Source organism: Thamnophis sirtalis, unplaced genomic scaffold, assembly GCF_051295495.1.
Source record: "Thamnophis sirtalis isolate CommonGarterSnake01/CBP01778 unplaced genomic scaffold, rThaSir2_p1.2 scaffold_5, whole genome shotgun sequence".
Lineage (NCBI taxonomy): Eukaryota > Metazoa > Chordata > Lepidosauria > Squamata > Natricidae > Thamnophis > Thamnophis sirtalis.
In genome coordinates, this window is record NW_028261385.1 from 130,321,813 (window position 1) to 130,344,810 (window position 22,998).

At 39.9% G+C, this 22,998-nt stretch overlaps 1 protein-coding gene across 1 annotated transcript in view; it reads left to right on the forward strand.

Annotated features, from left to right (window-relative positions):
* GABRP (gamma-aminobutyric acid type A receptor subunit pi) overlaps positions 1 to 22,998 on the forward strand; it is a 37,854-nt gene that overhangs the window by 10,946 nt on the left and 3,910 nt on the right. Inside the window, exons 3-8 of the mRNA XM_087716894.1 lie at positions 6,301 to 6,416; positions 8,171 to 8,238; positions 11,341 to 11,558; positions 13,661 to 13,743; positions 19,399 to 19,536; positions 21,898 to 22,050. Of these exons, the coding sequence (XP_087573020.1) occupies positions 6,301 to 6,416; positions 8,171 to 8,238; positions 11,341 to 11,558; positions 13,661 to 13,743; positions 19,399 to 19,536; positions 21,898 to 22,050 (776 nt within the window). The remainder of the gene's footprint in view (positions 1 to 6,300; positions 6,417 to 8,170; positions 8,239 to 11,340; positions 11,559 to 13,660; positions 13,744 to 19,398; positions 19,537 to 21,897; positions 22,051 to 22,998) is intronic.

Here is a 22,998-nt window from a genome sequence, read left to right on the forward strand (position 1 = left end):
AGGGTATCAACAAATTTGTGTGGGCAGGAAAGAAACCGAGGGTAAAGATGAAAATAATGCAAGATGTACGTGAGAGAGGAGGATTGAAACTACCTAATTTAAAACTATATTATGATGCAGTGGCATTATCTGTAATTAGTGATTGGACTCATTTAACCAATGATAGAATATTGAATATTGAGGGACACGATCTGGTATTTGGTTGGCATGCTTACCTGTTATTCAACAAAAAATTGGATAAGAATTTTAAAAGTCATATTTTAAGAAATGCTTTATTGCGGGTTTGGAAGAAATACCAATATAAATTAAATGACAAGATACCTATGTGGGCAATTCCTAGACACGCAATTGAAAATATGAATACAGCACAAAAACAGGACAGAATTACTTACAGACAGCTTCTTACCTCGGAAAGGGGGGTATTACAATTAAATTCTTTAGAGGTATTAAAAGAGGAGAAGGTAGTTCAAACATGGTTCCAGTATGGGCAATTACAGGCTAGGTGGAAAATAGATCAAAAAATTGGTTTTATCCAAGTTGAGGATAATCTGTTTAAACAAATAAGAGATCAAAGCTTAATGCATATAAAGAGGATATATAATGTATTAATACAGATGGATTCGGAAACAGAATTAGTTAAAGATTGTATGATAAAATGGGCTCAAAATATTGAGGAACCAATAATGTTGGATACATGGGAAAGAATCTGGGTAAGAAATGTGAAATTTACACAAGCTCAAAATCTGAGAGAAAATTTTTACAAGATGTTCTATAGATGGCATTTAGATCCTAAAAAGTTGGCTTCTATGTATCCGAATGTACAGCCTAAATGTTGGAGGTGTGGTTCTCTCGATGCTACATATTATCATATATGGTGGACCTGCCAAAAGGTTAAGGCATTTTGGATAAAAATATGGTGGGTCATGCAAAATGTTTTTAAAAGAAGGATAAAGTTTATTCCTCAGTTATTTTTACTAGGTATATGTACTGACTTTACAGTGGTAGAGACCAATTTGATTCTGCACCTGATAACTGCAGCAAGACTGTTGGTGGCGCAATATTGGAAGAAGGAAGACTTGCCTTCAATCCAAGAATGGACATTGAAAGTAACAAACTTAGCCGAGATGGCTAAAATATCGGCATATCTCAAAGATCATTCAAATGAGATATATAAACGAGACTGGAAAAAATGGATTGACTATATACAAAATAAATACGGGACTAAGAAATTCCAGTTAGCCTATGCTTAAGATCAGAAATGATATAAACTGTTAAAAGTCAGTTCAGTAAGAAGAAGCTAAGGTCAATGCAGTATGTCATTAATTTCTTTATTTCTTTTTTCTCAATAGATTTTAGACTGTGTTAGTTAAAAATCCATACCGTGTACGGGTTCTGGGAAGTCGGGGGGGGGAAGTCGGAGGGGGGTTGGGGGGTGGAGGGAGGGAGGGGCACACACACACAAAAAAATTGTACTTCAATGTCTTAATGATTGACAAATGATGACATATTTGTGTTTTTTTTCTTAAAATAAAAATAAAAAAGTTCTGTTTATAAAAAAAAAATTTTTTTTGCAGCCATAAATACCAATTGGAAAAATTATTGTGTTGAGTATTTGGTGGTGAGGCTGATGCCTTTACTCTTCCAGATGTTCTTCATGCCAGATGATGCTGTTCTTTGAATTGCTATATGCCTTCTGGTCTCAGGGCTGCAGTCACCACTTTGGTTGATTTTAGAGTCCAGGAAGATGACTTAGTATGAAATATGTAACCCAAACAGTTTTTGTGGGTTGACATATGAGGAGTTTAAAATGTTTAAAGTCAGATTTCCAGATTATAGAGATTATAGATAAAGATTCAGAAGCATTGCAGAGTAAGAACAATGTGTAAAACTCTTTTTCCCCGTGGGATATTTGTTTTATTAATAGGAAGATAATAAACTACTATATCCCAGCTCAGGATGATCCAAAACAACTCTTTGTATCGGGATGGAGGTGTCAGCTCATCAAAAGTTCCAGCAGCAATAGCCAGCAGGACTAAAAATGAAGTATTCCGGCAATTATAATTCTACACATACATACACATTTTGGAATATTATACCTCCAAAGGATGGGGATGACAACTTAGAGGACAATGATTGTACATCTCAGCATGAGTTGAATATCAGGATCCTGGACAAGCTAATGGCACATACACACCTCACTGCTCAGGTTCTGTCTGCCAGTTAACAGTCATGTACAAGATGAGCTTAATTTTCTCCGGTCACTCTCTTTTACACATGGAAACTGACAGCCATCACTCACGTAAACTCCCGATATGCAGACAGAGAGAGGGTGCAATTCTATAGTTAAGTCCTTGTAGTAAATTTAGAGACACATACTTCTGACTAGGCAGCATAGGATTGCTCAATTCAAATGCCCATTTTCAGGCTGGAGTTCTATGCTTATTACCTAGCAATAAATTTCACGGAAGAATCAATCTTCTCAATGTATATTGATCTATATGATGTCATGGAATATTAATAAGGAGTTAGTCGATAATATCTTCCCACAGAGATATGCTAGTCATTCTTTCTTTTAGCTGAACACAAACATATAAAAAGGCCCATTTTTTCTCTAGATCCAAGGTTCAAGGTTCACGCTACCATATCCAAATGACCACTAGAGGGCAGAAAAGAGACAAAGTAATTCTAGGATGCCACTTAGTGGTCATGCCTATTTTTGCAACCCAAGTTTAGCAAGGTCCATAAACTTCATCTCATTCTAATGCTTCACCACTATAATGGAAAGTACAGGCCTGTAATTGTGAAATGGAAACAGCTATTTATTTTCTAAAGTTGCTGTCTAACTAGTATTTTACTGGTCTGACTACAATTTCATCTCTCTTCTGAGCAGGAAGTATAATAAGAAAAAAAAAGGTGTACGTAATGTTCTGTGCTTGTGATTTCCCTATTTTCTTTTAAGATGCAAACGTCTTTCCAAGATGACTCCTTTCTAATATTCACGCTGTGTTAATATTTTCTGTTGTTGTTGACATGGACTTCTGCACCTAGTCAAAAGAATTTTGCTTCAAGTAATTTTTTTTTAAAAGTCTCTGTTTTTCTAACTTCTCTTCAGGGATAAGCTGTTTTCTCTTCTTGCGAAAACAATTTGGAGGAAGGCATAAATTGTTGGTGATCCAGCTTCTAAGTTACAAATATCTCAGTCATTCAAATTAAAAAGTTTTGAAAGAAGACTGAACATTTCCCAAAAAGAAAGAGTTCTGTTAACTCCATAGCTTTCAATAGTCATGGCCAGAGGTGGTATTCAGCCGGTTCAGACCGGTTCATCAGAACCGGTTGGAAATCATGGGTGGGCTCTATGCCGTCCTATTTAGGCATGTTTTCAAGCCATGCACATGTGTGCAAGCCGCACGTGCAATCAAAGAGCATGCGCAGAAGACCAAGTGCATGCATGGATGGGGCGTGTGCAAGCGCACTCACATTTACAAACTGGTAGGGAAAGTAAGTGAATACCAACCCTGGTCATGGCATATTGCCCCAGCAATTGTTCTATATACTTTGGAACATACATGAGCACAACTGAATTTTGTGCTTCATCCCAGCCATGGGATTCCTAGAGAGTAGAACCACTGAGATGACCACTCTGAAAGGATACCTTATGTTAGGCATATATTTGAATAGTTGTCCCCATTTGAAAACGTGGGACGCATCTGTTTTTTCATGCAAAAAAATCTGGACAGTTTCTTTGTCCAGCATTCTTCTCGGATTGTGTTTGTTGGCAATAAGACCAGATAATTCTCGAGCAGCAAGAGAAGCAAATCCCTCCCACATTCCCAATGAAAATATCCTATTGTTCAGATCCAAATGCTTCAATGTGGGCTTTGTCCTGTTTGCTTAGAGATTAAAACTAAAGCCAAAAGAAGCTAATGGTTTATACTGGGGACTGCAGTAGTTTATCTTTGAGTTCTGATATATTATAAAATGTTTTTATGCTTTCTGTCCATTTGGACATATCATACGCTGTCCTACATGTTTGTGGTTGTTGCTGCTGATATCTGGATTCTAAAATAGACCCCTGAAAACTCTGGTAACTTGGACAACGGGGAGTCCCTTGTCCCATCCTTTCGATTGTTCTCTTCGCCCAGAGAAAGATGCAAAGTGCTTGCCTGGTATTATTAAGTCCCTCTCCTTACAGTGAAAATTGATATGGATAGCCATCACCACTTCTGGCATTATCTAAACAAGATGACTAGTAAAATAGAAGCAAAGAATTCAGAAGAAGTAAAAAGTACTGTCAGACTCATGATTATTATTTTTTTGCCACCATAGACTATCAGTTCTTCCCATACAATATTGAGAGCCAGTTTTGTTTAGTCATTAAGGCACCAGGTTAGAATCCAGGAGATTATAAATTAGGCACAAAGCCAGCTGGATCACTTTGGGCCAGTCCCTCTGTCTCAATCCTACGAAGCAGGCAATGGCAATCCACTTCTAAAATTTTGCCAACAAAACTGCAGGGACACTGATTTGGAAGCATACACGCTACTCCTACAAGTAGAAATAGATTTCTCTCATTGTGGACAGCCTTTCCTATACTACTCTTCCATACTCACCAGGGGTGGTATTGACTTACCTTCCCTACTGGTTCACAAATGTGAGCATGCATGCGCCACCTCCACACGTGCGCACAGCCTTCCGCATATGCGCTTTTGGCAAAAAAAAAGTGCTTAAATGGGATACCATACAGCTGGGGCAGATGGGCGGCACCACCTGTGATTTCTGCTAACGGTTCAGGCGAACCGGTCCAAACCGATAGAATACCACCTCTGATACTCACCCACATGAACATAAACCCATAGAAACATCCCATTTTCTACTCTGATTCTTCATCTCATAAAGGGCAAGCATCCTTTGGGTACTAATAGAAAGGATATATTTCAGTCCAATGCTTTCTAGGCTTTGCTCCAAAATCTCTTGTAGCAATTGGCAGAAGACTATGTATTCCTACAAGGATTATTTTTAAAAATCCCTGTTCCTATTTCCACATGTCCTTATTATCCAAAATTATACTGTCAGAGAGGGCAGGAGAACAAGTTTATCATTTAACTACTAGAGATGTATTTCAAACTCTGATCAGAAAGCTTTCTCCTCCTGTTGAAAATGACACCTTCTGATTTACACTGATTTTTGATGGCAGGTGAGCACTGTCATGCATTCCAGGCCACACTCCAACAAAGGGGAGGCATTCAGCAGTAACTATTACTTGATTGGGATAAGTAACTCATATCCTTATTAAGAGCATTTGAAGTGCTTTGTTCTGTTGCATTATTTACTGAGCCATTATTTTTACCCTGGTTACAATTAGAAAAGATCTCCCAGTGCAGAGACAATGGCTGGATGTTCCAAGTTCAAAAGAAGTCTTCGGTATTACTATTTTGTCTGCATTCTTCTCACAAAAGAACTCTGAGCCACGCATTCCCTAGATTTTCATAATTAATGATTCCAAGGAAGTGACATCTTGAACCTCTCCCCCAATTAATCTGATATTTGTTATTGCTTTTTGCTCTGCTTTTATAGCCTTCGTTCCTCATTTCATTGCTCCTTCTGTTGCAATTATCACCTTCCTCCCCCTGCCCTGTTTATTTTTTTTTCAAGTGGTCCTATCTAATTAGCCCTTATCTATTATGATGAGTCAGTATCAATTATTGTTACTTAATTTGGTTTGGTGGGCAATCCAAATCTGTCAGGACCACAGTTTAAATGCTATTTCATCCTTCCCTAAACATTACCCTTTTTATTTCAATACACATTTTCACAAAGCAGGCCTTTTTTAGTCTCTGCAAAATACTTTTTATATTATTTAAATTTTGCATGGTCCATGTATGGCTGCCTTTGGTCATACACTGATTTGTTGTTGATATTGTTCAATAACTTATTTTATCAAGGTCATTCTATTTTCTACCATCATCACTAATTTGGGGATCAATTATTTTAATATTCTCATGGGCTAATTTAATATACCCTGTTATACTCTCTTTTGGAGATCAATCGATAAATGCTGCAATTTATATTTAGTGTTTGACAGGAGGTGAAAAACAGGATTGCAACTTCATAGCCAAGTCAAGAAAAATAATCTTTATTTGGTTTTATTTATTTGTTTGTTTACCATATGGCATCTACAGAGGTCATGCAATCACTGATATACACATTTTGTTTAAAGAAATCTTTATTTGGTTAATGGCCAGCACAATTTCATAGCGGATAAACTATGTTACTATTATACTATTTTTTTTTCCTTTTCAGAAAGTTTATTTTGTGTCAAAAAGTTCACAGCGCTGACTATCCAGTTGCATCCTACCTCCCTGGATTTGGAAACCTCACTAAGGGATACAACAAATATCTACGGCCAAATTTTGGTGGTAAGTCATTCCTGTGGTTTCAATCAAACAAAACAATCATTTGTCTTTGTAGGGAGAAATTATTTTCCTACTTTTCTATAGTAGAATAATGTTAATGTTAGACTTTTGGGTGTGATTTGTTCCTAGCTAGGCTATTAATTCTTGCTCATTCCTGTGCCATATGATTCATTTCAACAACTCTGTCTCAATTTCTAATTTTAAAGTCAAGGAAGAACCTGGAAAAGTTGTTGAAGTGAATGTTTCTATTGGCGAGAAGATTTTGATTCTGAATACATTCTTAATATAGAATACATTCTGAAAAATGTATTGCAGTCTAAATGCTTAGATCACCTCTCCGCTTAAAAAGTACTTTGAACTGATTGGTAACCGCAACTTTTGCAACCCCGGTGCTCTCAAATTGTTCAGACATCAAGTGCCATAATTTCCAGCCCATACAGCTGGATAGCCCCAGACTGGAGACAACTGGGCTAGGTAGGGGGGCATCAGCACTTCTGTACAGTCACATTGTATGGGAAGGCTGGGTAAAGTTTTTAGAACCATCTTCCATAATTCTGACAATTTTTCTTAATGTGCACATGTAACCAGATTATGCTGTCAGGCCTGCAGCCATCTTTTCTTTTGGAACTTTGGCCTGCCACACTTTCTATTATTCTACTATGTATTTTCTATTGTGGGAAAATGGGAGGGGGGATTGTAAGGAGTTACATACTAGGTAGCCATAACAAAATTCTTTCTAGAAAGCCAAGGTCATCCTTTGTCTCTGCACCTCTGTACCTGACCGGAACTGGATGGGTGGAACTGCCAGCATGGCAGTGGGAGATTGGACCATGTGATGGATTTGTGGGTGTGGAGGCAAGATCTTGAACTTTCAACTCGGTGGGGAAAACCGGGAAGCTTTCAGATTCGGGTTTTCCCAGATGTGCCAATATGGCTCTCTTAATAAATTAGAACTCTGATTTACTTTTGGATGCTATTTGGAACCCTGACATATGTATTGTTTGGGTTCAGTGGTACAGAAAAAGAAAAGAACAAATGATGCCCATTTAGTACCAGTTCCTTTTGTCCTCAAATGGATACAGGATGAAGAATCTAGTCCATTTGACCAGAAGTTTTATTAATGATTGCTCTTTAGGATGGGAAGAACTTTATCTTTGCCTGACATTTAGGGCTCAATCCAGTCACCAATTCTCATTGCATTTCCCCAACTCTCAGCTGTAGAGTCAGAAACATGTTTCTATAAGATTCTGATATTTATTCATGAAAATATAGCTCTGTGGACGTAACCTTCCAGGTGTTCTCTGCGCAGATAAACACATCCATGCATTAGGGACATATACCTTTGATCAATGTAAGGAGCCATATGTTGACCTCTGCTGAGCTGCAGGGGATTATCAGGGAAAGTGAAATCATGCATATGGTTCAGTAGTGGAATTCAAATAACTTAACAACCAGTTCTCTGCCCTAATGATTTCTTCCAGCAATCAGTTCACCAAATTGCTCAGAAACTTAACAACCGGTTCTTCCGAAGTGGTGTGAACTGGCTGAATCCCACCACTGGTTTAGGTTACCTAAAGGAATTTCTATATGCTAGGATGCTGCTTTTGGGCTCCCTTATTGTTCTTCTTGTTCCCTGATTTCTCACTGAAATCAGTGTCTGTTATTGGAGATGGGTGAGAAACATCTGCTGAGTTTCTATGCATGCAACAAGAAATATAATTTTGCTACTATAATGCTACTTCCTTTTCATTTCCTAGGAAAACCTGTAACAATAGCAATGACCCTTGACGTTGCAAGTATTTCCAGCATTTCAGAAAGTGATATGGTAAGCAAATAATCCCTGCCGCGCACATAAGGAAATAGAACAGTATAGTATACTACTGCAGCTTTGAGAATACAAAGTCCCTTAGACTGCTAACATTTTGCAATCCAGATTGACCCAGAATTAAGTTCCAGTGTGTTCACTGATGCTCTCTCTCTAGTAAGTGTACTTAGCACTGCAGAAGTACAGCTTTAAAGTAATTTCATGGTTTTAATAACATTTTTTAAATTCCCTCCTTTAAAAAATAATAATATTGGGCATTTGTATCACTGGTGGAGAGAGCATTTAAGTGAACTTGGTTAGAATAGAATAACAGAGTTGGAAGGGACTTTGGAGGTCTTCTAATCCAAGATTTTGTTTCACGTTCTGGATTTGAGAATCACACTTCATTCTACCACGAGGAACCTTTTCCCCCAACATGTCAGTGGAATTGATGTATATTCAGAGTGTAGATTGTGGTGCAGTGGTGGGTTCCTACCAGTTCGGGCCAGTTTGGCTGAATCAGTAGTGGTTTGGTGGCCTGGTTTGCTGGAACTGGCAGCAATCCAGGTCTGCCATGCCCCTGAACTGGTTCTCCGGGCGGCGCTACAGGCACCACCATCTTGTTTTTTGGTTCTGCGCATACACAGAACAATTTCAATTGCACTGACTGTGCATGTGTGCGTGGTGTGCACACGAGCAAACCGGCAGTAGTGCCTGCCGGAACCCACCCCTGTTGTGATGTAACAGGTCAGGTAAAAGAGTTGGCTAAAGTCTCTCAATTGTCTGAAGAACTGCTACTGACTAATTGTCAGAGTATGAATATTCATAGACTGGAATAGGCAACAGTTCAGCCAATGGGGACTGTTTGGATAGACATGGAAACAGGTCAGCTAACGGGAGGCTGTTTGGAAACAGTATTTGCTGTGTGAGCAACAAGGAGACATCAAAGAACCTGGGTGTGGCTTAGCTCTGTAGCTCTGAGTCTGTGCTGAGCTTTAAACTAATCTGCTGCTCTGAACTGAAACTGTTCTCTCCCTCTGCTTGTGTTTTGCTTGTATTTACTACCACGTTGGAAAATCTGCTTTTGGTATTGTATGTGTTATATTATATGTAAAGAGAAGTTAATAAATCCTGCTGAATCAGTTACCTCTGTGTGCTTTCTGGATGTGATTGCTGCAACAAACTCTGACATTAATTATGCATGAGATTTTATTTTTACAGTTTCATGATAAAGGATGCGATATCAGTGTTGCTTTAGGGCTCAATCAAGCCCCATCTAGCTGTAACTTGATGGCGATTCACTAGCCATTCTTGAGGGATATATCTGCATCTCCTTTGTCTTATCCCCAACCCACAACTGAAGCCACACGACTTTTTCCTTCACTGATTAAGTGTTAAGTGTTGTCTTCTCTCACTTTCTACCACAAACCCTGCCACAATCATTACTGTGTGTTTAGTAATAATTAGGGGATTCAGGGATCGGCATCTCCTTAGCTCTTCTGGACTGTTACAAGCAGTCTTCCTCGCCTCTCATGCTGGTGATTTCCCTCTATGACTTGTTTTAATTTCAGCAGCAGATGCAACAGGCACTAAGTACAGGTTGAGCATTAAATGGGCACTTTGTTAAGACGAAGGCATCAGTCATGGGGTGGGTGGGGATTGCACCACCTGATCTGCAAATGGGGAAAAAAAGCAAGCGAGGCAGAGATTCCCATCTATTCATGGTTTAATTTTTTTTATCTCTCTCAAACCTCCCCCCACCCAACAGGAATGTGATTGGAAAATGTACCAATCACTTTCTGTAAATTTTTAACGGTGGCACTGCTCGCAAAAAGAATAGAAATTGGCTTCGAGGATAGAGAAAAGATATTTTATTGCTCTAACCATGCCGAGTTGGTGCAGTGGTTAGAGTGCAGCATTGCAGGCTACTTCTGCTGACTGCTAGTTGCCTCCAATTTGGCAGTTCAAATCTCACTAGGCTCAAGGTTGACTCATCCTTCCATCCTTCCAAGGACTCAGATTGTTGGGGCCAATGTGCTGACTCTGTAAACTGCTTAGAGAGGACTGTAAAAGCACTATGAAGCAGTATATAAGTGCTATTGCTAGTGCTTTTTATTGCTGCCCCATGGACCAGAGGAAAACAAATAATGTCCTCTTAAGAAGAGGTATGCTCTACTTGCTTCCTTAGCCTGGGGGAGATGACTTCTCTAGTGAATTTTTTCAGCCAGTACTGACATAAAATAAAACTTGATATTTGAATGTTTCATATTTGACTTGACATATGATGACCTAAAAATGTAGGCAGACAAAAAGATTCACCCACACCCATCTGCCTGAAAGGTATAAATTTAAACAATTTTGGGTAGTATTGGAGTATTTGGAATGGTATTCATGGCCTGGAACAGTACATGTGAAATTCTTAGCCCACTAAAACCTGTTTTTTAAACAGAATCTGCATAATTAACTATCTGCATAATTATCTATCAGGAATCATCTATCAATGATTCCTATAGTGTGCAAGCAGTTGACTTCTTATGCCCCTTCCAACTCAATAATCCTATGGACAGAAAAAGAAAAAAAAGAATATAGAGCAATTTGAGAACTACATGGTCCAGCATGGGTACTAGAAGTGGTATTCAGCAGGTTCTGACCAATTCTGGAGAACCAGTAGTGGAAATTTTGAATAGTTCGGAGAACTGGTAAATTCTACCTCTGATCGGCCCCCGAGTCCCAGCTGATCAGGTGAAAATGGGGATTTTGCAGTAACCTTCCCCTGGAATGGGGAGGGAATGGAGATTTTACAATATCTTTCCCTGCCACGCCCACCAAGCCACAACAAGCCCACCATGCTCACCGAGACACACCACTCCCACCAAGCCATGCCATGCCCACCAAGCCATGCCATGCCCACCAAGCCATGCCTACAGAACTGGTAATATTTTTTTTGAATCCCATCACTAATAGATACCTATAAACACTGCTTATTAAGACAAGGGTCAAAATTAGTTAAATATTAAGTGTTAATTTTGGAGAAAATGGTGAAACCATTACTTGTTGAAAGACCTTGTTTGGCAAATTTTATTTAAATTACAAAAATTATAGACTTGATTCTCATCCTTCTAGGACTATACTGCAACAATATATTTGCGACAACGCTGGACCGATCCCCGTCTCGTTTTTCAGGGAAACCGAAGTTTTACTCTGGACGCCCGGCTGGTGAAATATCTGTGGGTACCTGACACTTATATTGTGGAGTCAAAAAGATCTTTCTTACACGAAGTTACAGCAGAGAATCGGCTTATACGCTTGTTCTCCAATGGGACAGTCTTGTATGCTTTGCGGTAAGTCTTGCTTGCCTTGCTTGATACACCCGTTTTGCAGAAGGGTCGGTAAGCTCATGTTTAGTCCAGTAAGATGAAGATACAGTTGGAGAACCGGTGGGCTGCAGAGGTGGTATTCAGCCAGTACTGACCAGTTCTGGAAAACCGGTAACGGAAATCTTGAGTAGTTCGGAGAACCGGCAAATGCCATATCTGACTGATTCTGCCCCTATCTGCCCTCCTGGGACTCGAGAGGCAGTGAGTCATGAGTCCCAGCTGATCAGTTTCCCAGCTGGGTCTTCTTTTGTTGCCCTGCACAGGAGAACGGAGCTGGAAAGCAGATTAGTGGGGTGGAGAGGGAATGGAAATTTTACAGTATCCTTTCCCTGGAGCGGGGAGGGAATGGGGATTTTGTAGTATCCTTCCCCTGCCATGCCCACCAAGCCGGGCCACGCCTACAGAACCGTAGTAAATGGTTCAACTAACTTTCAAAGAGGTTAATCTTCCCCTAAAGCAGTGGTCCCCAACCTTTTTATCGCCGCGGACCAGTCAGACGAGCCTCCCTCGGCCTTCCGGACCGGCGGGTGGGAAGGCGGCCATCCTGGGCGCGCGTTCCGCAGAGTGGGGGGGGGGCTTCCTTCACGCCAAGGCCGACAGCCCGCGAGGCCGCCCCGCCTCCTCCTCCTCGGCCGCCGGGGGAAGGGAGAGGGAACCGACCCTGCGATCCGCTCGCTCGGGCAGCCCTCCCCTCCCCGCCTCGGCGGAGGAAAACATCTCCCACCTGGGTGGGGCTGCGCGCGAAGCGCCTCTCGGAACGGCGAAGCTCCCCAAGTTCCCCCGAAACGGCCGCGCTGCGCCCCTCCCCCCCGCAACCTTAGTTTCTCCTTGGGAGGAAAATGCAGCGCCGCCGCCCCCTCCTGCCCCCCCCCTCGTCATTACACGGGGCAGGCGGGCCGGGCGAGTCCGCGGACAAAGTTTCGCCTCCCAGGCAGCCTCCGCCAGCAGCATCCCAAGTTCGGGCTGAGGCCGCCGCCGCCGCCCCCTCCCTCCCGGGGCGAGCAGAGCAAGAGGGCGGGGGGGAGATCGGGCCTCCCCTCGCCCCCCCAGCCCCGCACATCTGGGGTGGCGGGGGGGGCAGAGAAAGGGCGCGTTCATGAGGACTACAAAGTTGCAAATATGGCCCCCGGCCGCTGCAGCGATCATGGCCCCCGGCCGCTGCGCGGCCCGGTGCCAGGTACTCCACGGCCCGGCACCGGTCCGCGGACCGGGGGTTGGGGACCACTGCCCTAAAGGATCAAGTTTGAAGCTCCGTCTTTGATATTAGAACTACAATGTTCTTTTACATGGAGTGCTTTGTAACAGCTCAGGCTGGCATGTTGACATCCAGGTCCTATCTGGGTAATGATGGCTTGATTTCCATGATCTTACATCTTCTCACCTAGATTACTGCAGTCAATACTAGTGATGGCAAACCTTTTGGGGCTCAGCATGTCAAAAACTCCTAACTTGATTCTTTCATCCATCCACTACACCCTCCAAATCAAAAAAGAAGCAATTCATATTCATTCCTATATAAAAATATGGGCCAACCATATGTATGACATCCAGGTTCTGTTGTGTGGCACTTATGTGAAGGCTGCACTAGAGCACACTCCATTCTCGCAAAACCTCATCAGTTTGTGTCTAATGGAGTAATATCTGGGTCCTCTTATTTTTGTAAGTGAAGCTATTCTAGACGCACACTAACCACCAAAAGTCCCAAAGGTGCTTTTTCCAAAAGGCAACTGGATTCTTGTTTTTTTTCTTCTTTGAAAATGTTTCGCTTCTCATCCAAGAAGTTTCTTCAGTTCTAACTTAGGACTGAAGAAGCTTCTTGGATGAAAATTGAAATATTTTCAAAGAAAAACCAGGAAAGTCCAGTTGCCTTTTGGAAAAAGCACCTTTGGGACAACCATGATCTGGATGATTGAGAAACTCCATAAATTTCAAAGCTTAATTTGCAGCCAGTGTAAGTATTAAAACAGTTGCTTGATCTTAAAGGAGAAACATTGCCATCTATGGACTACTATGAAGAATACAGATGCCCCATAATAAATACCTATGTGGCTTCTCTCCTTCTGCAGAATCACCACCACTGTTGCATGTAACATGGATCTGTCCAAATATCCACTGGATACACAGACTTGTAAGCTGCAGATGGAAAGCTGTAAGTAGGTCACTCAAGAGGAAAGTGAACATTTTTTCCTCTTATCTGGTCTCAGTTTGTTAATGCATAATTAGACCCCCAATTTGAACATCTCATTTGTATTTTTGACTGTAAAGGTTTCTACTCATTCTTTTAAATATGGAATTATTTAATTCATGCTAATGTTACAGAAAAACATGGGAAGAACAGTGCCATATTCAGCTAGACAGTCCAACATCTCAACTTTACAGCCATCTTTATGCATTCAAAATTCACGAATGGGCTGATTATGTGTTGGAATACTCCAGACTAGTGGGCTTGAATTTTAGGATGTCTAGAGGGTTCCCTTTCTTTGTAGATGCCTAGATGACTTCTAATTTATTATCTTAGTTCTTTTAACTATAATCAAGTAAGCATCTGGAAACAGTGCCTCTTTCTTTAATGCAAACTTTATTGTACCTGAGCATTACATTTTAAAAATTATTTATTTATTAGAAAACTTATATCACCGACTATTCGCACATGGCAATTCAAGGCATAAAAACAGGGATATAAAAATACCATATATAAAAAAATGAAACCAATAAAAGAAAATAATAACATAATAGAATAATATAATAGCTCCACACCCCTTGCCTCAGCAACAACACATCACACAAGCCATTTTAAAGGGCTCCATCTTGCTCCGGGTTCCCCAGGCCTGCTGGCAGAACCAGATTTACAGTAAGTGCCTTCTGGAAGAGTGTTAGAGTGGGACATTTGCTGATCTCTACCTAAAAACAAGCTGAATGGGGGTGGGGTGGGAGGGTTGCCTCTTTTGTTTTGTGTCATTCCATATTTTTCAGCTTCTTGAGGTCTTGAAAGCCTACTTCAGAAAATGTGACAGATGTGGCACTAGGTTTCTATCCTCAGAGTGACATTTCTTGATTTTAGATGAGGGCATTCAATGCACTTTTACTATCATTGTTACAGTTTTACAAAACACAGCCCTGTAATAGTTCTCCCTTGTTCAGAGCTACTATTATGGGAGCAAGTTCTCAAGAATTGCCACCACAGCATTTTGGGATGTAATGAAGAGCATTGATTGATGCGGAAAATTAAAAAACCTTCTGCTTCTATAATATACTGGTTTGAAAGATGTCTTCCATTTCGGTCAAATAATCCTCATGTGGTCAGCATCAATGTAACACTCCTGACCCATTGCAGGATCTGCAATTGAAATAAAACAGCATGTAAGGAAGTAAGGAAATATCCAAAGGAATTCAAGTGTAATGAAGGAAATTTTGTCATTCCACATCAAAACAACTCAACAATTGTTAGGGTAAAGGAAGGTTAGGCAAGTGAGCAGCCACCATTCTTGGAGGGGCTTCAAACCATCATCTATATCTATTTATCAATTGGCCTCTTACTTTGACATAGTTAATTGGTAGTTCAGTTAGGGTTCAGCTCAGACAGTAATTTGGACGTGACTTCAGTGATGGATTGGGACATTTCTGTGACTCAGGTGAGATACAGGATAAATCTATTTCTTGTAAATCCTTCTAAAACAGATTTAACTTCCTTTGGGATCAAATATAAGTGTACCAAAGATCTTTGGAGATCTTTTCTGTTGTTATCATCTATTTCTAGATTCACAGAATTTATTGTACTTGATCTGTACTGAAGGACCTTTATTGACAGAAGTGGTACATACTCAGTGTCAGCGCTAGATTAGAACTTCTAGTCATCAGAACATTGGTTAGTATCGATCTAAAGCAATTTCTCTCATGATTTGGGGAGTTTGGAAATCCTTTAACTCACTTTAGTATGGCAATCTGAACAAGAAAGATGGAACAAATCTTGTCAGCTTTTACTTTTAACCTGTGAAATTTCAAACTTGGTGCACGTGCAAGAACATTTCCTTAGAAGCTAGCTACCTAACTGAGAGTGACAGTATCTTAGGAAAAGCAATAGCACTTAGACTTATATACTTCACAGTGCTTTACAGCCCTCTCCAAGGTTTACAGAATCAGCATATTGTCCCCAACAATCTGGGTCCTCATGTTACCAACCTCGGAAAGATGGCAGGCTGAGTCAACATTGAGCCCCGTCAGGATCGAACCCCAGCAGTTGGCAGAATTAGCCTGAAATACTGCATTCTAACTACTGCACCACCATGGCTCTTAATCAGCTCAGTCAATATCCAGAAAAAAATGCACAAGTGACTATTAAATTGACTTATTACCTGACAGGTTTTCTGCCACTAGATTGAATCTGGAATGGAATCACTTGAAATATATTACAGCATTATGCCACACATTTTGCTGGAGAGGAGGCCATTGATCCTGACTCCTAAACAACCCTATTCTTCTGCTGGTCTAGACTCTACATATATTATTTATATCATTTTGGATAACAATGTTACAGCTAAATTTAAACAAACTTGCTTGAATATTATCTGTCTATCGTCTGTCCGTCCATCCATCCATCCATCCATCCATCCATCCATCCATCCATCTATCTTGATACTTAGTAGCTTTACTTGTTACATTCCACCTTTCCACGAAAGGCATTTTTAGCACATTTCATCCAAGTAATATAGTTTTCCAATTTTGCTAGCATCTTTGTGACTTTGCCACTAATTTTTCCACTTTAAATATGTCCAAAAGAGGTAGCATTTTCCTCTCTTATTTTGCATTTTTTGCAGCATTTCACATATGGAATGGAAGTATTTTCTCATCCTCTTATCATATATTTTTTAAAGGCGTCAACAATATATACCCACCTAAACTGCTTCTCTTTCTTTTCTTACATTTTCTCAGTGCTTGCTGTTTAGACACACATATGAAGCCTAAAGAACTTGAAGACTTTTCTCTTTGTTCTTCTCCTCGGTAACAAGTTCAATAATTACTTAAATCTCATTATATTAAGGCCAATTTTTAGTTCTCAGCTACCAGAGTGAAGTTCCAATGGAAGTCACTATTATTTTCACATTAAAATCATATTAGTTTGCATGATTAACTTTATTTACAATGCAAAAAACTAAAATAGTAATGATTAATTTCCTTTTTTAATATGTAGGTGGTTTTAACATTTAAAAAAATATTGGCAGAGAAAAGAGAAGAAATAATTGGTTCCCGTATCAAACTTTCATGCAATATTATTCTTATTAAACTATATGCTCATTGCCAACAAGAGAATCCAGTACGATAAATGTCTAGAATTAATGCAATTTAAATATACTAAATGAACAACCTCTAGATGAAAAACAAATCATTTATTACATAGTTTCCCTAAGTAACTGCTGCTATCACTATTATGAGGTAGGCAGAAATTTTGAAAGAAAGAGATTTGATAAATTGTACTGGGAGAATAAAAACCTCCTGTAGTATTAGATACTTGATTTAATCATGTTTGCCTAGGGTAAAACATAGTTTCTCACTGTGGGATATTCATCAGGGCTTTTTTACTGATGATATTGTCTTTTTTATTGAATGACAGATCTATACATAAATTACCAAGAAGCTAAAATATTTGCTTGTTTATTGCACTTTGATTTTAGGCGAGCTGCGTACCTCTTGGATTTTGAAATGATTTATTTCTGAGGAATGAGGGAAGGGACAGACTTGTCCCAATGTCTGAATTGGTTAGACAGTTGCATCCTAAACCTTTATTTAGTTTGCTATAGAAATAGCTATTTTAGATTGATTGGGAATCTCATTCAAAGTATATATCTTCATTATTAAGAGGGAGAGAGGGGGGGGGGAGGGGGGAAGGAAAGAAGAAGGGAGGGAGGGAGGGAGGGAGGGAGGAAGGAAGGAAGGAAGGAAGGAAGGAAGGAAGGAAAGAAAGAAAGAAAATTCACATTAGGGTAACTGGCAGTCCTCTTTCTTCCCTTGTTGTTCTAGTCTAATTTTCATGGGCAGCAATCTAGCCAAGTGATTCCTTAGAGGTGCATTCCTGTAACAGCTGAAAATGAGAACTGAGCAACTTTCTGTTTATTTGCTCTGAAACAGCAAGGGTTGGAGGAGCTATTAAAGGTGTCATGCTAAATGAGGCAAGGGAAATATAGGAATCATCCTGCAAGAGACTGGCAATCAGGGAAAACTCTAGGTGGCTACCCTACAGTCCATCATAAATTAAAACTTTTGAATCAAAGAAAGATATAGAAGAGATAAAAGAACATGACAGCTCATAGAGCCCATCAGCTAGGAGGTTGAAGGAGGAGTTATTCCAAGACTCAGATTGAATGCATGACATCTGTCTGCATTTTGTGTTTTCCATTTTTTCTATGAAATAGTGAAGAATTTTTGCTTTGAGGAATTATGTCTATACCGGGGTGTTAAACTTGTGGCCTGCAGGCTGGATGTGTCATGTGCTGGGCACGCCCACCTCTGGGTTAGTGAAGGAGAAAAAAGCTGTGATATGTCATGTGATGGCATGTCATCGCGAGTTTGACACTCCTGGTCTATACCTTTGAAAGTAAGTTTCACTCTAAATGCAAATATTGTTATTGCTACATCTTAAACCTTTAATTGGTTTGATTATTTCCCCCTTAAAATGGATAATCAGTCTGAATTAATTACCATGAGCTGGCTTGACATCAATTAGCTGCACTAGTGCAATGCTGACCGCCATTCCTCTCAAGATAAAGGCAGCATCCAAAAGTAGGAGTTGCTGAGGTGGGCTGGTGGAAGTGAGCTTCCCATCTCCCAGCTCTTCTGAATCCAATTTAAAATGCACCTAAGTTTGTTGCATTTTTTTTTGAATTTTTTTTATTAGTTTTATTACAGAAAAAACACAAAAAGAAAAGAATCATCTTTCATTACATCTTGTAGAAAGCGTATCCATTGGTCACAAGTACATTTCGTGCGTTCCTTCCACAATCACATATATTCCATTCAGTTTAAATTGTATATGTTAAAAATTTATATATTTTACTATCACCATACCACCATTTTCATTTAATTCAGATTTCAAAAACACAGCCACCTGCTGGCATTTTTTTTCTCTTCCCCCAGTCTCAATCAATCTGCCATATCTTTATATCTTTATAACATATTCTAAAAAAAAAAGTCAATTAATAGGACATCTAACATTTCCTCTCTCTAACATATCTTTATTATTATTATAGTTAACTAGAGGTTATTTACTATTTTTCTCTCCTCTTCTCTCCACAGCCGCAAAAAAGCAACACTCTAAACAACTATCTATTAATATGTGTTAACAAAATGACCATTTAAAATTTAAAACAATCTAAAAAAGAAACAGTTGACATTTCTAGTTGATAATCACCAAAATATATATTAACATTCCCTTTTGTTTTTGTAGTTAGAAGACAGAAAAAAACCCAATTGTTGCATTTTTGATGTTCTGTGAAAATGCTTCTATTGCAGATGTTTCATTAGTTGGCTAGATACCACCATCAATGCAGTGCACTGATAATGAAACATCTGCAGGAAGACAAACAAGCTCACAGAACATCAAAAGCCCAACATCTCAATCTTGAGCCACATATATTCTCCACTTTGGTACTCAAGAAAAGAGTGTGGGCATGCTTGCATGTTTTCAAGAGCATTCTTCTCATACAATTGCTAATTAGCTTGTGGTCTTTTTTTGCCAATAGCAGGGATGATCCTCACTGGGTGTTCAGCTCCTTCTTCAACGACCTTTTCTCCTTTTTAATGTTATCACTAGGGGGATATGATGAAAACGATGTCCGTTTCGTGTGGCTGAGGGGAAATGATTCTGTCCATGGCCTTGAGAACGTGCGACTCTCACAGTACACAGTGGAACATTTTTACACTCTTGTAACCATGTCGCGTCAAGAAACAGGTAACAAATCAGCAGTGGAAGTAAAAATGGTGTAGAGAGCAATAGCAATAGCAATAGCAGTTAGACTTATATACCGCTTTATAGGGCTTTCAGCCCTCTCTAAGCGGTTTACAGAGTCAGCATATTGCCCCACAGTCTGGGTCCTCATTTCACCCACCTCGGAAGGATGGAAGGCTGAGTCAACCTTGAGCCAGTGAGATTTGAATCGCTGAACTGCAGATAACAGTCAGCTGAAGTGGCCTGCAGTACTGCACCCTAACCACTGCGCCACCTCGGCAGAATTTATGACAGATCTAACTATTTCCAGTGCCCTGATCACCCCTGATGCTTTCTCTGACAAGGAGAGCTCTGCAAGTAATGTTTATATGAGGCATTTGCTGACTAAAGTAGCCTTAAACACTGGAAGGAAAAGACACCCAATATCAACAATACAATTGAGAATGCTATAACATTGAGAAGTGGTTGATGGCACCTTATTGTCATATCCCATGATCTTGCTTCATGGTTTACCACAGTAGTCTCAACCTTTTCTTCGCTACGGATGCCCTTTGAATACTTTTGGTGGCCATGAACCATGAACATGGACCACCAGGACTTAACTCAAGATTTAAATCATAACGTTTCTTCAAGACTTCGCAGACTCCACTGTGATGACATCACATCTCTCCAGGGTTCATGGACCACAGGTTGAGAACCACTGGTTTACCAGATTTCTGCCCTGCCCTGAGTTGCCAGCTTCTCACAGTGGATCTTTCCTATAATAGCCATTTGGGCACCCAGTATACCCAAAAGTCAGAGCTGGCATTTGCATATAGTTCAGCAGATTCACAATAGAAATCTTTCCATGACAGAATAATTCTGATCTGGTTGCTTTGGATAAGGTTTAATTTTAATACAGGTAGTCTTTGACTTACAATAGTTCATTTAGTGACTGTTCAAAACTACAACGGCACTGAAAAAAGTGACTTATGAACATGTTTCATACTTATGATCATTGTACCATCCCCATAGTCACATGATTTACATTCGAATTCTTGACAAATGTCTCACATTTATGATGGTTGCAGTGTCCCGGTGTCACCTGATCCCCTTTTGCGACATTCTGATAAGCAAAGTCAGTGGAGAAACCAGATTCACTTAACAACCATGTTTCTCATTTAAGAACTGCAGTGATTCACTTAACAAATGTGGCTAGAAAAATCGTAAAATGGGGCAAAACTCACTGAACAAATTTTGGGCTCAATTGTGGTTGTAAGTTGAGGACTACCTGTATCCGATGCTTCATCACCTCTTGTGGAGGAACTCTCCTGCTTGAACCTATGTCGTTCAGAAATGAATATTGCAATAAACACAGCATTCAGAAGGACTCCGTTCTGGGCATTCAAATTTAGTGAAGTCCTTGATTTGCTTGTCACCTTTTCTTGCTTTGCATGCCATGATGAAATGCTAATCTTAAGGCTAATACTCAGGTGTGGAATTCAAAAATTTTAGCAACCAATTCTCTGCCTGGTTGCTGGGTGGGCGTGGCCATGGTGGGCGTGGCCTACTCAGCTTCCTGCACCACAGCCGGGAGGGTGTGTTTTTACCCTCCCCAGGCTCCGGAGGATTTCTTTGAGCCTCTGGGAGGGAGAAAATGGCTTCCCCTGGCTCCTGAGGCCCTCCGGAGGCCAGAAACGGGCCTGTTTCTGGACTTCCAGAACTTCCGGTAGGCCCGTTTTTCGCCCACCCAGAGTCTCCACGCGGGCCCTGCACTTATCTGGCATCCAAAATAAGCCACGTGGAGACTCCTGGGGGGGAGGGGGGAGAGGGGCCAGCCACTTCTTGCAGCTACCAGTTCGATGAACCAGATGTAAAATTAGCATCTGGTTCGCCCAAATGGGTCCGAACCGGCTGAATCTCACTCCTGCTAATACTACATTTTAGGTGATATAGGGAATAAAATCTATTCTTCTGTTCTAGCCTAGTTGCATGGCTGTTATGATGACAGTCTCTTAGCTATTTCTAAGTTAATTGGCTGTCATGGACATCTCAGTGTGATAGCCAAGGGTTCCTCTGGAGGATAAAGGGGAGATTTGTGGAATGTTCTTCAAAACCCTCCCCTCATTTTACTCATCATTTACAAGAAGAAATCCAGTGCAGGCAAAGCCAAGGAATATGAAATAGTTCTGCTCTGCTCCCACAGTTTCTGCAAGTTACCCTGTGAAAATCATATGCTCAGCCTTTACACTTGACACTACTTTATATTATTACCATGTCACAAGGATTACTAGAGTAATCTAGTGCCTAGTGAGAAGTAGCACATCATTTCCTTCTCTGGAAGAACAGTATAAGAATATATTTATTTTTTCTTTCTTGGACCAGGTATTTATCCAAGACTGGTCCTGCAATTTGAGCTCAAGAGAAATATCCTTTATTTTATTCTGGAGACTTATGTGCCAAGCAGTCTGCTTGTCATTTTGTCTTGGGTTTCTTTCTGGATCACCCTGGATTCAGTTCCTGCACGAACGTGTATTGGTGAGTGACATGAAAAAGACACACTTGTTTTATGGATGCAAAGTGACTGAGGAAAACTTTGCTTAGATAAAAACACGGATTATGTTAAATGTAAGAATTAAAACGTTACACTACTAAAATGAACTAAATGAATAGCCACCACAATTTCACATTGGAAAGTTTCCATTAAAAAAAAAATTGGATGGAAAGTTGTAGATGTATTTATTATTTGACTTTGTATCTAGAATGTAAAAAATGATAGATGTTGTATGACGATTATTTTGATTTTGGCATGGTTTAGATGTAGAATCTCATAAGCTTATCCAACATCATGACAGAGTATCTAAAAAAGCAGTATTGGATAAAAAAATATAAAATGAAAATTTTAAAATATTGCACGTCAGCCTTGAAGCAACCTCAAAACATGGAATATTATGTATTTATATTTTACACTGTCTTCTAGAGATGCTCAAGTGTTTTGGAAATTCACCAGATATTTCTCAAGCAGAGGATTAGTAATAGTGGGTCAACTCTAAAGATTTTGAATTTCACAAAAGATGTGTTGCCCATCACTACATGATTGCTCACCATTAATGTTTTCAGTAATATAAAGAAAATAATGTTCTAGGATATCCTTTTCCTTCATATAAGAGTAAGATTCCAAGAGCCTTTGCATTAAATTTGAAAACAAGTTGAATGTTCCTTGAAGGCTAGATGGTAGAAGGACTTACTGAAGATGGATAAAAAGATGGAAAGATAGAAAGATGATAGAAAGATGGAGAGAGAGAGAGGAAAGAAAGAAAGAAAAGAAAGAAAGAAAATATATTTTATTTCTTGACAATGTCACAGTTTGAATGGAAATTTTAATCTAATTCCACTTCCACAGTGTAAATGCTATGGGGAAAATCTATTTGGTTATATGGCTGTTTTGCAGAACCATAGGACAGCTGTCCCCTTCTTCCAAATGTA